We start from the raw sequence: 12,199 nt of genomic DNA, 5'->3' as shown, positions 1-12,199 counted from the left end.
GAGGCTTTGTTGTGCTTGTCTAGCTGACAATTGGGTGTGAGATGTGAACGATGCTGTACAGATAGACATGATAAGAGAGTGCAGGTACAATTCACTGGAAATGCAGAAGGCTAAGAATCGAGTTCCACCTGTCTCCTTGTTCAATTTACAGTGACCCCCGGGCCACAGGCTGCAGAGGGAATATCATACACAGTCAGCATCCGCTCTGCACACACGTATGCACGCACGAACATTCACACACGCACGCGCGCGCACGACATTTTCAGCTTCCTTTGTAAACCACAAGACTATCCGTTTACGGTGGGAAAGTTTCTGAGACTTGTGTTTGTCCGCCTTTCGCTGCTTAAATAACATTGAGCTGATAGAGAAAGAAATAGTTCTTAACTGAATTGCCTCGTTAAATAAAGGTGAAACAAAATGAATAAATAGGGACAGTTATTCATCGCCTCTCTGTCTCTTCTCATCCCACTCTCCTTCTCGACTGCTAGACGGGGGCCTTTAAACGGAACTTCAGCTCCCCTCTCTTGACTAACGATATGTTAGGGGTGGTCAAGGAAGCTCCACCATCGCAAGGTGAGTGAGTGTGTATGTGTGTGTGTGCGCGTGTGTGTGTGAGTGAGTGTGTATGTGTGTGTGTGTGTGAGTGTGTATGTGTGTGTGTGTGCGCGTGTGTGTGTGTGAGTGAGTGTGTATGTGTGTGTGTGCGCGTGTGTGTGTGTGAGTGAGTGTGTATGTGTGTGTGTGTGTGTGAGTGAGTGTGTATGTGTGTGTGTGTGCGTGTGTGTGTGTGTGTGTGTGTGTGTGTGTGTGTGTGTGTGTGTGTGTGTGTGTGTGTGTGTGTGTGTGTGTGTGTGTGTGTGTGTGTGTGTGTGTGTGTGTGTGTGTGTGTGTGTGTGTGTGTGTGTGTGTGTGTGTGTGTGTGTGCATGTTGCTTGAGGGATCAGCGTTGATGCTACATGTAGACCTTTAGTTCATTCCAAGATCTGGTCTTTAGTCTGACACATTGTTTTGTTCTCTCTCTGTGTGTGTGTGTGTGTGTGTGTGCGTGTGTGTGTGTGCATGTGTGTGTGTTTCTAGAGTCTGATAAAGGGGGAGTTGACCCTGTGTATGAGGCTCTGCGTTATGGAACGTCGCTGGCACAGATGAGTCGCTCTAGCTTCGGAAGCATCACTGAGTCCCCTATTCATAAGGTACACTGCTTACATGCACTTGAGTTCATAGATACAAATTGTCTATTTGACATTTTTCTCACTATACTTAATAAAAAAGCCATGTGTTTTAATATACAAATGCTAACAATAACAGTTCAAACTGATCAGTATTTTCCCAGCTTCTTTCCTTTTGCACGCTGTCTTCTTCCCTCTCTGACTTGGCACCTTGTTCTTATCTTCTTTAGGTGGAGAGAGTAGGGGAGGGACTGGAAACGCAACCAATCGTTGAGGAGGAGTTTGTCCCTGAGAGTGAGTTGGATCAAATTCCCCACAATTTACTCACCCCTAACCTATTACCTGACATCTCACCCCAACCTCTCACCTCTAAACCTCTCACTTCTAACCTATTATCAGAGATGGAAGAGGAAGTGAGACATCCGACTCTCTGTTTTTTTTTGTTGGTTCATATACATTCAATGAACGAAGCAGACCAGACCCATCATTGGTATCTATGGGAGAGCCACCCCGTTAAGTAGATTAGAATTTTTTTTTAAATTCAATGGTAAACGGCCAGAGTGAACTATCTTTAGTTATCCACCATCTTTGCTATTATTCCTAACCCCTCCCCAATGTTTCCTCTAATATTTTTCAACACTGAGCAAATTTCAGGTCTGCTGAGTGCAAACTTGAACCTTGTGAAATATCCGTGCAACTTCCGGCGCCCGTTTTCTGTGAACACTGAGGCTGTACCTGCTTTCATTTACAGTTTTAACAGTGGCTAAATAGATGACTGTGGCTATTTGATCATAATGTAGGCCTACCAGCGTGGCCTACCATGAAAAACAATGGAGAAAATGAATCACAAAACATTTTAACATGGAAATAGGGTTTCTATCATTCAGCCTACAGTAACAGCCAATGTGTGGTGTTTGATGCAGGCTGCAGGCCATGAAACACGCAGGGCTTGACATGAACCTGTGTATCCACTTGTCCTACCGACGAGGAGGTGACTGAACACTTGTTTTGTTGTTTGATGCAAGAAACCACTTTACCAAATAAAATGTATTATTATTCCTATACCATTATTACAGAGAATCAGACAAATGATGCTTCCCTCTGCCTATTGGCTACTTAGTATGACTCGCTTTTCAAAGATGTCTAGAAATACACGTTTTGTACTCTTGTAGGAAGCAATCACTCCCACATTGCTAACTACAAGTTAGCTATTACTGGGCTAATAACGCACAAACTAGCAAAGAATATGAACAAATGTGCACACGTGGCTAAATGCTGCTCAAGAAGCGCATGATAATCACAACCACCCATGGTGTAAAACAGTCCAGTTCAGAGGGAATTGCACAAATCCATATATGGCAAGGGTTCATTTGCATATAGGCCTACTGCAGCTCTGATTGGTTATGGCGCACCAGTCTGTTTAGAGTACGGGCAATAGAATCCTATTCCGATGTGTTCTGCCTACAGCAAAATATTTTGCATAGTTAGTTTTGCATACTAATGCATGCATCATTTGTTTTGTTTTGGTATGTTAAAATTGAAAGTAGTTAATATTGCGTTGATTCTATTACAATTCCCATAGTAAAGGCAAACATTGCTAATGGGGGAAATTCTAGCACTTCGTGCTTCTCTGCGTGACTTGCTATTTATTCCGTGCGCGGCAGTCCCTGGGAAGCAGCGCCTGTGCACTCGCGTTGCTTAGAGGAAACATTGCCCCTCCCTATCCTTTCACTCTAAAGCACCCTCACTCCAAACCCCCAACCCTCTGGGCTTTAAATGGTTGAGTCAACCTATTTCCTCATTATTTCAAACTCCTTTATCAATGTCATTTAAATGTAATTCATGTAATGTTATATATGTAATGTTGCATCAACGTGACTAGTTGGTTGAACTTGCAAAAAGTCAAGCCTGGACTGTCAACTATTGTCCTCCTCTCCTGAAATAATCTCTTTCATTATAGACTATCATTATACCCATCCATTACACAGAGAAGGCCTTCCATTGACAAAACTAGGTGATCTGTCTGTCTGTCTGTCTGTCTGTCTGTCTGTCTGTCTGTCTGTCTGTCTGTCTGTCTGTCTGTCTGTCTGTCTGTCTGTCTGTCTGTCTGTCTGTCTGTCTGTCTGTCTGTCTGTCTGTCTGTCTGTCTGTCTGTCTGTCTGTCTGTCTGTCTGTCTGTCTGTCTGTCTGTCTGTCTGTCTGTCTGTCTGTCTGTCTGTCTGTCTGTCTGTCTGTCTGTCTGTTCATGCGTGTGTGTGTGAGAATATGCCTGTGTGTGTGTGCGTGTTTGTGTATGCATGCGTGTGTGTAGTGAATTCACCAGTGTATTTCCATCTTCAATAAATCCGATGATATGAAGTACTGTGTATGCTTTAACTAACTGACCTTGTCTTTGTGCTATACTGCAAAGTGACAAGACCCCCTCCCTCGTTCTCTCTCTTTCTGTATCTCTGCTCTCTTTCAATCTGTATGCTCCCTCTCTCTCTTTCACTGTCCCTCCCTCTCTCTTTCTGCTCCCACTCTCTTTATCTCTCTCTCTCCTCTCTCTCTTTTCCCTGCTCTCGATCTATCTTCTTTCTCTCTTTCTCTCTCTCTCTCCCCTCTCTCTCTCTCTCCCCTCTCTCTTCATATATATATATATATCCCCCTCTCTCTCGTTCTCTCTCTACCCCCCCCTCTCTCTTGCTCTCTCTCCCTCTAGCTCTCAATCCTCCTGAAAGTGAGGCTGATTCAGAGGACAGGGTCAGTCTGAAGGTGCGTAGTCAGCATATCTCTTTCTCAAGTGTTTCCTCTTTCCTTTCAACCTTGAATCCCACTTCACCTCTACATTTAAACCCTCCCTCTATCTATCCCTCTTTCAAACTCTGCCATCAACCTCCATGTGACTTTTTGTTCACCCCTGTTTTACTAAAATTGCATAGGCCAATACAGTACCGTAATAGTGTAATATATGCTATTTATGATTGATTGCCATCCCAATGAGTGTACCCCCCCCCCTTCAGGCCATGGATGAGGCATGCAATGACATCAAACCAGACCTGAAGTATGTCAGGCTTGGATTTCCCCAGGCGCATGAACAATGAGGATATTTACTGCAATTTCGATGAGAACCTATGGCCAAATGCTCAAAACAGGCTGGACTCAAACTAGTGCCTGCTAAACATTGTCTCTTTAATTTCTTTCATTTGATCACATTGTGGAAGATGTCTTCAATGGTCACACATGGCAGAAATGACAGAAATGTTATGTTCAGTAAATTTGAATGTGTAGTGCAAGTGTATTGCCAAACGTGAAAACAGTGTAATGTACTGTAATTTACAGTACTGAAGCATACTACGTTCAATGGGCAATTTTTAAACATGCATGTTACATTTTTTGCTATTGGATTAACTGGTTGTTAAAATAACTAAATTGAGAAGATATCATTATTTTGTGTTTTGGTGCACCAATGTACTCATTATATTTCACAGTAAACGTTTTGGATCAATGGTGAAAGATGTCCACTAGTTTGGAAATTTGTAGTAGGAGTTTTGAAAATTCACCACACACATACTTGTGAAAACAGTACTAAAGTGATCAAATGAAATACAAACGGTGTGTATTAGACTCATTTGGTGTGTGCGTGTGTGTCCAGACTCCAAAGCGCATCGACGTCCACTCTGTACACACCTATGTGGCTCTGTACAAGTTCATCCCTCAGGAGAAGAATGATCTGGAATTACAGTGAGTTAAATACATAGTACCTGTGTGTGTGTGTGTGTGTGTGTGTGTGTGTGTGTGTGTGTGTGTGTGTGTGTGTGTGTGTGTGTGTGTGTGTGTGTGTGCGTGCGTGCGTGCGTGCGTGCGTGCGTGCGTGCGTGCGTGCGTGCGTGTGTGTGTGCGCGTGCGCGTGTGTGTGTGTGTGTGTGCGCGCGCGTGTTCGGTCATCTTCAGACCGAAAGTCAGACTTCGCATTACCACATGAAAGGTTAAAAGTTAGAGGTAAAGAAAGGGGCAGTGATGAAGAATGGATGGAGGGAGAAATGTATGTGTGTATGGGGAGGGGGTATTGTCGCAGTGGGCAGGTGAGAGAAAGAGGAGGGACAGGTGTGCAGTGCCAACACGTCTCTCAGACCATCTGCCTTCTCACTGGGGGTCTGAGACGTAACTGGCAACGCTGTTGGAGCCACAGACTGAGAAGGACAGGCAGCCGGGAATGTGTGTGTGTGTGCATTTGTGTGTTTAATCAGGACCTGTTGTTTCCCTCTCAGACCTGGCGATCGAGTGCAAGTAACTGATGACTCTAATGAGGACTGGTGGAAGGTGGGTGAAAAATACGTTTTTTTTGTTTTGTTAGAATACTTTTTATATCCTTCCTTCCTTCCTTCCTTCCTTCCTTCCTTCCTTCCTTCCTTCCTTCCTTCCTTCCTTCCTTCCTTCCTTCCTTCCTTCCTTCCTTCCTTCCTTCCTTCCTTCCTTCCTTCCTTCCTTCCTTCCTTCCTTCCTTCCTTCCTTCCTTAGTAAAAATTCCCTGTCTTTGGTCAGTTAGGATCACCACTTTATTTTAAGAATGTGAAATGTATCGTAGAGAGGATACTAGTAGAGAGAATTATTTATTTAATCTTTTATTTATTTTTTCACATTCCCAGTGGTTCAGAAGTTTACATACACTCAATTAGTATTTGGTAGCATTGCCTTTAAATTGTTTAACTTGGGTCAAACGTTTCGGATATCCTTTCACAAGCTTCCCACAATAAGTTGGGTGAATTTTGGCCCATTCCTCCTGATAGAGCTGGTGTAACTGAGTCAGGTTTGTAGGCCTCCTTGCTCGCACACTCTTTTTCAGTTCTGCCCACAAATTATCTATAGGATTGAGGTCAGGGCTTTGTGATGGCCACTCCAATACCTTGACTTTGTTGTTCTTAAGCCATTTTGCTACAACTTTGGAAGTATGCTTGGGGTCATTGTCCATTTGGAAGACCCATTTGTGACCAAGCTTTAACATCCTGACTGATGTCTTGAGATGTTGCTTCAATATATCCACATCATTTTTTTTCTCATGATGCTATCTATTTAGTGGAGTGCACCAGTCCCTCCTGCAGCAAAACCCCCCACAACATGATGCTGCCCCCCCCCCATGCCTCACGGTTGGGATGGTGTTCTTCAGCTTCCAAGCCTCCCCCTTTTTCCTCCAAACATAACGATTGTCATTATGGCCAAACAGTTCTATTTTGTTTTTATCAGACCAGAAAACATTACTCCAAAAAGTATGATCTTTGTCCCCATGTGCAGTTGCAAACCGTAGTCTGGCATTTTTATGGCGGTTTTGGAGCAGTGGCTTCTTCCTTGGTGAGCGGCCTGGCAGGTTATGTCGATATAGGACTCGTTTTACTGTGGATATAGATACTTTTGTACCTGTTTCCTCCAGCATCTTCACGAGGTCCTTTGCTGTTGTTCTGGGATTGATTTGCACTTTTCGCACCAAAGTACGTTCATCTCTAGGAGACAGAAAGTGTCTCCTTCCTGAGTGGTATGACGGCTACGTGGTCCCATGATGTTTAAACTTGCGCACTATTGTTTGTACAGATGAACGTGGTATCTTCAGGCATTTGGAAATTGCTCCCAAGGATGAACCAGACATGTGGAGGTCTACAATTTATTTTCTGAGGTCTTGGCTGATTTCTTTAGATTTTCCCATGATGTCAAGCAAAGAGGCACTGAGTTTGAAGGTAGGCCTTGAAATACATCCACAGGTACACCTCCAATTGACTCAAATGATGTCAATTAGCCTATCAGAAGTTTCTAAAGCTATGACATAATTTTCTGGAATTTTCCAAGCTGTTTAAAGGCACAATCACCTTCTGACCCACTGGAATTTTGATACAGTGAATTATAAGTGAAAACAATTGTTGGAAGAATTACTTGTGTCAGGCACAAAGTAGATGTCTTAACCGACTTGCCAAAACTATAGTTTGTTAACAAGATTAACGAGTTTTAATTACTACAACCTAAGTGTATGTAAACTTCCGACTTCAACTGTATATCTAAGGGCTCCATTACATAGCTTTCACCCTTCTAGTCAAGTCAATATCAGAAAAGACATGAAAGCATTCAAGTATTCAAACAGGATCTACTGTACTTTATACAGTAGTGATGCACGGGTCAGCTATTTCTTCACCTGCACCTGCCCAGACTTGCTAATAACCTATCTGCAAGCACCTGATTATAGAGTATGTAATAACGTGACAATCTGAGGCTTGCACCCGACCCTAACCCACAAATATAGAAAATGCGCTGGTTCTAGATAGCACCTTTTGTAGAAGACTAAATAAACGCTTGTTCATAAATCGATAGAATGAATGTTTCAATCTAGTTGACATTGGGTAAAGTTTGTTTTCACTTTCCTCTTTCATCTCTGCTTCGTTCGCGCAGCAAAGACATTTAATGTACCGGGGAGAAAATGATAACAACAAAAAACAGGGAAGATTTTTCGTGCAACATTTTCAAATGACATCAGTTTGACCGGTTGTAAGAAATGTCAATGTTTAAAAAAAAAAAGATTTCATAAGATCTCAGTTCGGCTTGGATGCATATATTCTATGTGGTTGGAATACGATCATTTTTTATGATGGTGACCAAGATAGCACCTCCACCTTTACAGACACTCCTTAACCATGCATTCATTCTCTCAAGATGCTGAAAGAAAGAAATCCATATTTCTCCACTCCTGTTCCTGAGTAAAAATGTACATTTGGTGTATAATTGTACTGCAGGAAATGCTTTATTCTGCAGGAGTTCAAATTATATTAGGCTATGTGAGAGGTTATAGACCAACAGTCAGTGTCCAGATTTCAGTTAGCTATTCCATTTAACCCATCTAAACTGTACAGTTCCCTTGATGTGCCATTTTGAAGTCCCCGTCTTGTGACTGTCAAATTTATATAGCGCCTCACAATCATCACACATAACATAGCCGACACTGCTAACATCCTCTTTTACCACTTTACAAAATCTTTCCCAAACACTTGACTACTGTTCTGGCCCTCCCTTCTATTTATTTGTAACTTTCTATTTTGCAGCTTTTCTCTTATTGAATTAAACTCCGGCATTGTCCTTTTTACCTCTGTGGATCGTCATAACATAGTAAATGTATATCCGGGACACTCAAATTAGTATGATATGTTACATTTGGTAAGACAGAAGGTTACTTAAGGCTAAAATGAAAGTAGGGCAGTTGGTCAGTTACATAACACAAACGTCTATCTTGGACAACTTTAGCATTATAGCTAATTAGCAACTTTGCAAATACATACTACTTTTTAGCTACTTTGCAACTACTTAACATATTAGCTAACCCTTACCCTTAGCCTAAACCTAACCTTAACCCTAACCTTAACCCCTAACCCTAACCCCTTGACTAGCTAATATTAGCCACCTAGCTAACATTAGTGTTAGCCACCTAGCTAACATTAGCCACAACAAATTGGAATTCATAACTTATTGTACGAATTGCAATTTGTAACTTAATATCATACGAAATAAATGATAGACATCCACAAATTAATACACACAAAACGTACCCCTGAGTCCAGGTTGTACAGTTAGGCCCTAAGGCTACGCACTAACGCCAGATAAAAATAATGTAAGAAAAACCTCAATGTAGCCCATAGATATGAATTGCACGGGAATTATACATTTATGGATTTTTAATGCATTGTTTAATCTATATTCAACCCGCCCACCACCCACACTCCCTTCATCCACACAATATTTCCTGACCCTAAACATGCGAAGTCAACCGGTGCATCACTAATATACAGTACATCTCCATGAAGTGTTCTTAGACAATAGAGAGATTAGTGGCTTTATCTTGGTACAAGTTGCCGATAAGCACAGATCTAGGATCATCCTAACTTCCCCCAATTATACCTGTAACAATTAGATGGGGAAAATCAAAACTGACCTTGAATCAGTATCTTTGGGCAACTTTGGTTTAGCAGAGTTAGTAAGTCAGTAAGTGGAGCAGGATGTAATGAAAGTTTTATGTGCTTTGCCTTTTGGTTTGGCCTAATGGAGGTAAGGTGAGCCCAGATGGAAAGGCAAACACGTTGGCACACAAGCGTGCATGCAGACACACCATTTGTTCAAACAATAGAAAAGTGCTGTATCTACATGAATACGCCATTTGTCTATTGGCATTCGGCGTTTACACACCTTTTTATCACTACATCCCTGAGAATATACTAGCATAGCGTAATTAATTATCTTAACTATGCTCTGCCGTGTGTTCACAGGGGAAAAGCAAAGACAAGCTGGGTTTCTTCCCCGCCAACTTTGTACAGAGAGTGCGCCCAGGTGAGCGTGTGTGGAAGGTCACGGGTGGTTTCCATGGTGACCGTGACAGAGGGCAGATGACTGTGAAAGAGTCTCAGGTACGCTGACGCACAAGCACACAACACGCGCACGCACACACACACACACGCACCTGTACTAAACACACACCTTTCTTTTCTCAAACTAGATCTGTGTAGGGAAGAACGAAGAGTTGGACGGTTTCCTAAAGCTGAGCAGTGGGAAGAAGAGAGGTCTAGTCCCTTCCAAGTACCTTCTGGAGATATGACTTCCGTCAAAGAAGGGAATTCTCTGTGTCCCGACCCTCGTTCTGCCCTGAAGACCACCCTCTATCAGGAGCGCTTCCCTAACACCTCACTGACTGCCAACCCCCTGGATGTGGAAATCGACCCTCCCACCAACACCAGAAAACATAGAAAGGGAGGGAGAATATGGTGGACACTGGCCAGGATCGAATTGGTTACACTGCTTTGCTTGGAGTGGTGGAATAATTTTGAGAGAAAGGAGGGGGGAGGGCTTCTGTTGAGCTAGCTGCTTTACCTGTGGTGTACCCTCACACTCTTTTACCTGTTCACGCACACACACACACACACACACACACACACACACACACACACACACACACACACACACACACACACACACACACACACACACACACACACACACACACACACACACACACACACACACACACACACACACACACACACACACACACACACACACACACACACACACACACGCACACACACACTGCACAAAGACACTGATGCTAACAATGGCCCTGGAGCTGGGGCGGCGTGACTGTAGCAGGCAGTGGTTGTCTGAAAGATGTATGGATACCTCACAATCTACACAAGCACAGCTTCTGCTTGAGCCAAGGTGGAGAAGACTGGCAATTATTCGCCGTGTGGTCGTGTGACCTTTTGGATTTCATGTGAAAGTGAAATTTGGACGTTTTTGTGAGTCCAAGTTCTGTAGCATTTTATTGTAGCAGCTTGTTGCGACAAAGCTCTTTTCCTTTGACGTTGTCCTCCCAGCCAGATATGGTATAGCCGCATTCCCTGTGGCACAGAATATTTAGCACATTGGGGCAAACCAAAGTGGGTAGGTGGTGGGGTTAGAAGGGAGCCTCAAGGGCCCTATGCTTGATTTGAGGATTGTAGCTTGGACAATGTAATTGAAAGTGTACTGTTGAGTCAAATGTATTGATGCATGCTTCACTCACTCCCTGACTATTGGGAGGTTCAGGTCCTTGCATTTCATCTTTGCTAACCCCCTTCTTTCTTTACATTGCTCAATCCCATTTGACAATTTGTTTAGCAAAATGGCTAACAGTTTTTTTGTGCAAAATGGCTTCCGTGGCATCATCCAGGTGGGTGCTACACATACCTATAGGTGTTGGATGAGGTTTAAAGTGCTCCGAGCATCAGGAAAAGCGCTAAATAATATCAAATCCATTATCGTCAATGATCTTTACTATTAAGAAGGGTTTAGCCAGGAGAGCGAGGGGAGACACACACACATGTTAATCCTGCTGTGATGTCCTTCCCAACGATGCGTGATTATTTGGGACCTCTATCCCTCTTCCCCCATTTATTTCCCCCACCTCTCTGTCTGTCACACATGCTCTCTGTCTAGCTCTCTCTCCCTCTCTGTGATCACTGAAGGCTTAGAGCTCTGTGACTGCAGCAGAGGTCACAGCGGTCACAGCACTGAGACAGTGTAGCATGATAAGACACTCAGACACAAAGCTTAACTTAAAAGTCATATTCATCCCTCTATATGGGCTCCTCCGCAGGCCTCTGGATGTCAGCCATTTTCATAGCATTTTATAGTAAGTTAGTAATACATTATTCTCATGGAATGTGTTGGGATGCAACCACCCGACAGAATTATTTTCACGTGCGCAATGTCCTCAGCCCTTTTGGTAATGCCATGTTGTGTTTTTTTTCTTCTGTATCTTGTGTTGAAACATATCATTCTAACACTCTCAAATGCCTAGGATTGTTTTGTGTATCCTGCTGAATTGAGAGTGAAATGTCTATGAAGCTCTGGATAAGAGCGTCTGCTAAATGACTTAAATGTAAATGTAAATGAAACACTGGATACAACGTCCTGTGGATGTCATTACTTCCTTTGCTGATTTATTCACTCTAGGATTCACTCCGTAGCAGTCAGAAGCTTTCTTGGCAATAACCACTTAGTACCAGTCAAAAGTTTGGACACACCTACTCATTCAAAGGTTTTTCTTTATTTTTACTATTTTATACATTGTAGAATAACAGTGAAAACATCTAAACTAAATGGAATCATGTAGTAACCAAAAAAGTGTTAAACAAATCAAAATATATTTTAGGCTTTTGATTCTTCAAATTAGCTACCCTTTGCCTTGACAGCTTTGCACACTCTTGGCATTCTCTCAACCAGCTTCATGAGGAATGCTTTTCCAACATTCTTGAAGGAGTTCCCACATATGCTGAGCACTTGTTGGCTGCTTTTCCTTCTCTCTGCGGTCCAATCCATCTCAATTGGGTTGAGGTCGGTCAAATAGCCCTTAGACAAATAACTTTTACAATGATGGTGTAGGCAGTCATTGTAAATAAGGATTTGTTTTTAATGTAAACAACATTTTTACAGCCTGGAAGTATGTTTTTGGTCATTGTCCTGTTGAACAACAAGTGATAGTCTCATTAAGC

The 12,199-nt window shown here is 42.7% G+C and overlaps 1 protein-coding gene across 3 annotated transcripts in view; it reads left to right on the top strand.

The window, feature by feature from the left end:
* LOC124047746 (SH3 and cysteine-rich domain-containing protein 2-like) overlaps positions 1–11,786 on the top strand; it is a 45,223-nt gene extending 33,437 nt beyond the window's left edge. For 2 of the 3 annotated variants that reach the window (XM_046368051.1, XM_046368052.1), the window contains exons 4-12: positions 489–573; positions 1,078–1,190; positions 1,397–1,460; positions 3,127–3,180; positions 3,868–3,920; positions 4,801–4,889; positions 5,417–5,468; positions 9,440–9,577; positions 9,667–11,786. In XM_046368051.1, the coding sequence (XP_046224007.1) occupies positions 489–573; positions 1,078–1,190; positions 1,397–1,460; positions 3,127–3,180; positions 3,868–3,920; positions 4,801–4,889; positions 5,417–5,468; positions 9,440–9,577; positions 9,667–9,765 (747 nt within the window). In that variant the 3' untranslated portion in view covers positions 9,766–11,786. The remainder of the gene's footprint in view (positions 1–488; positions 574–1,077; positions 1,191–1,396; positions 1,461–3,126; positions 3,181–3,867; positions 3,921–4,800; positions 4,890–5,416; positions 5,469–9,439; positions 9,578–9,666) is intronic. The other variant, XM_046368053.1, reaches the window with a different exon arrangement.
* Positions 11,787–12,199: the final 413 nt, after the last annotated feature.

This window comes from Oncorhynchus gorbuscha, linkage group LG11 (assembly GCF_021184085.1).
Source record: "Oncorhynchus gorbuscha isolate QuinsamMale2020 ecotype Even-year linkage group LG11, OgorEven_v1.0, whole genome shotgun sequence".
Taxonomy (NCBI): Eukaryota; Metazoa; Chordata; class Actinopteri; order Salmoniformes; family Salmonidae; genus Oncorhynchus; species Oncorhynchus gorbuscha.
This window is presented reverse-complemented; position numbering and strand designations above follow the sequence as displayed.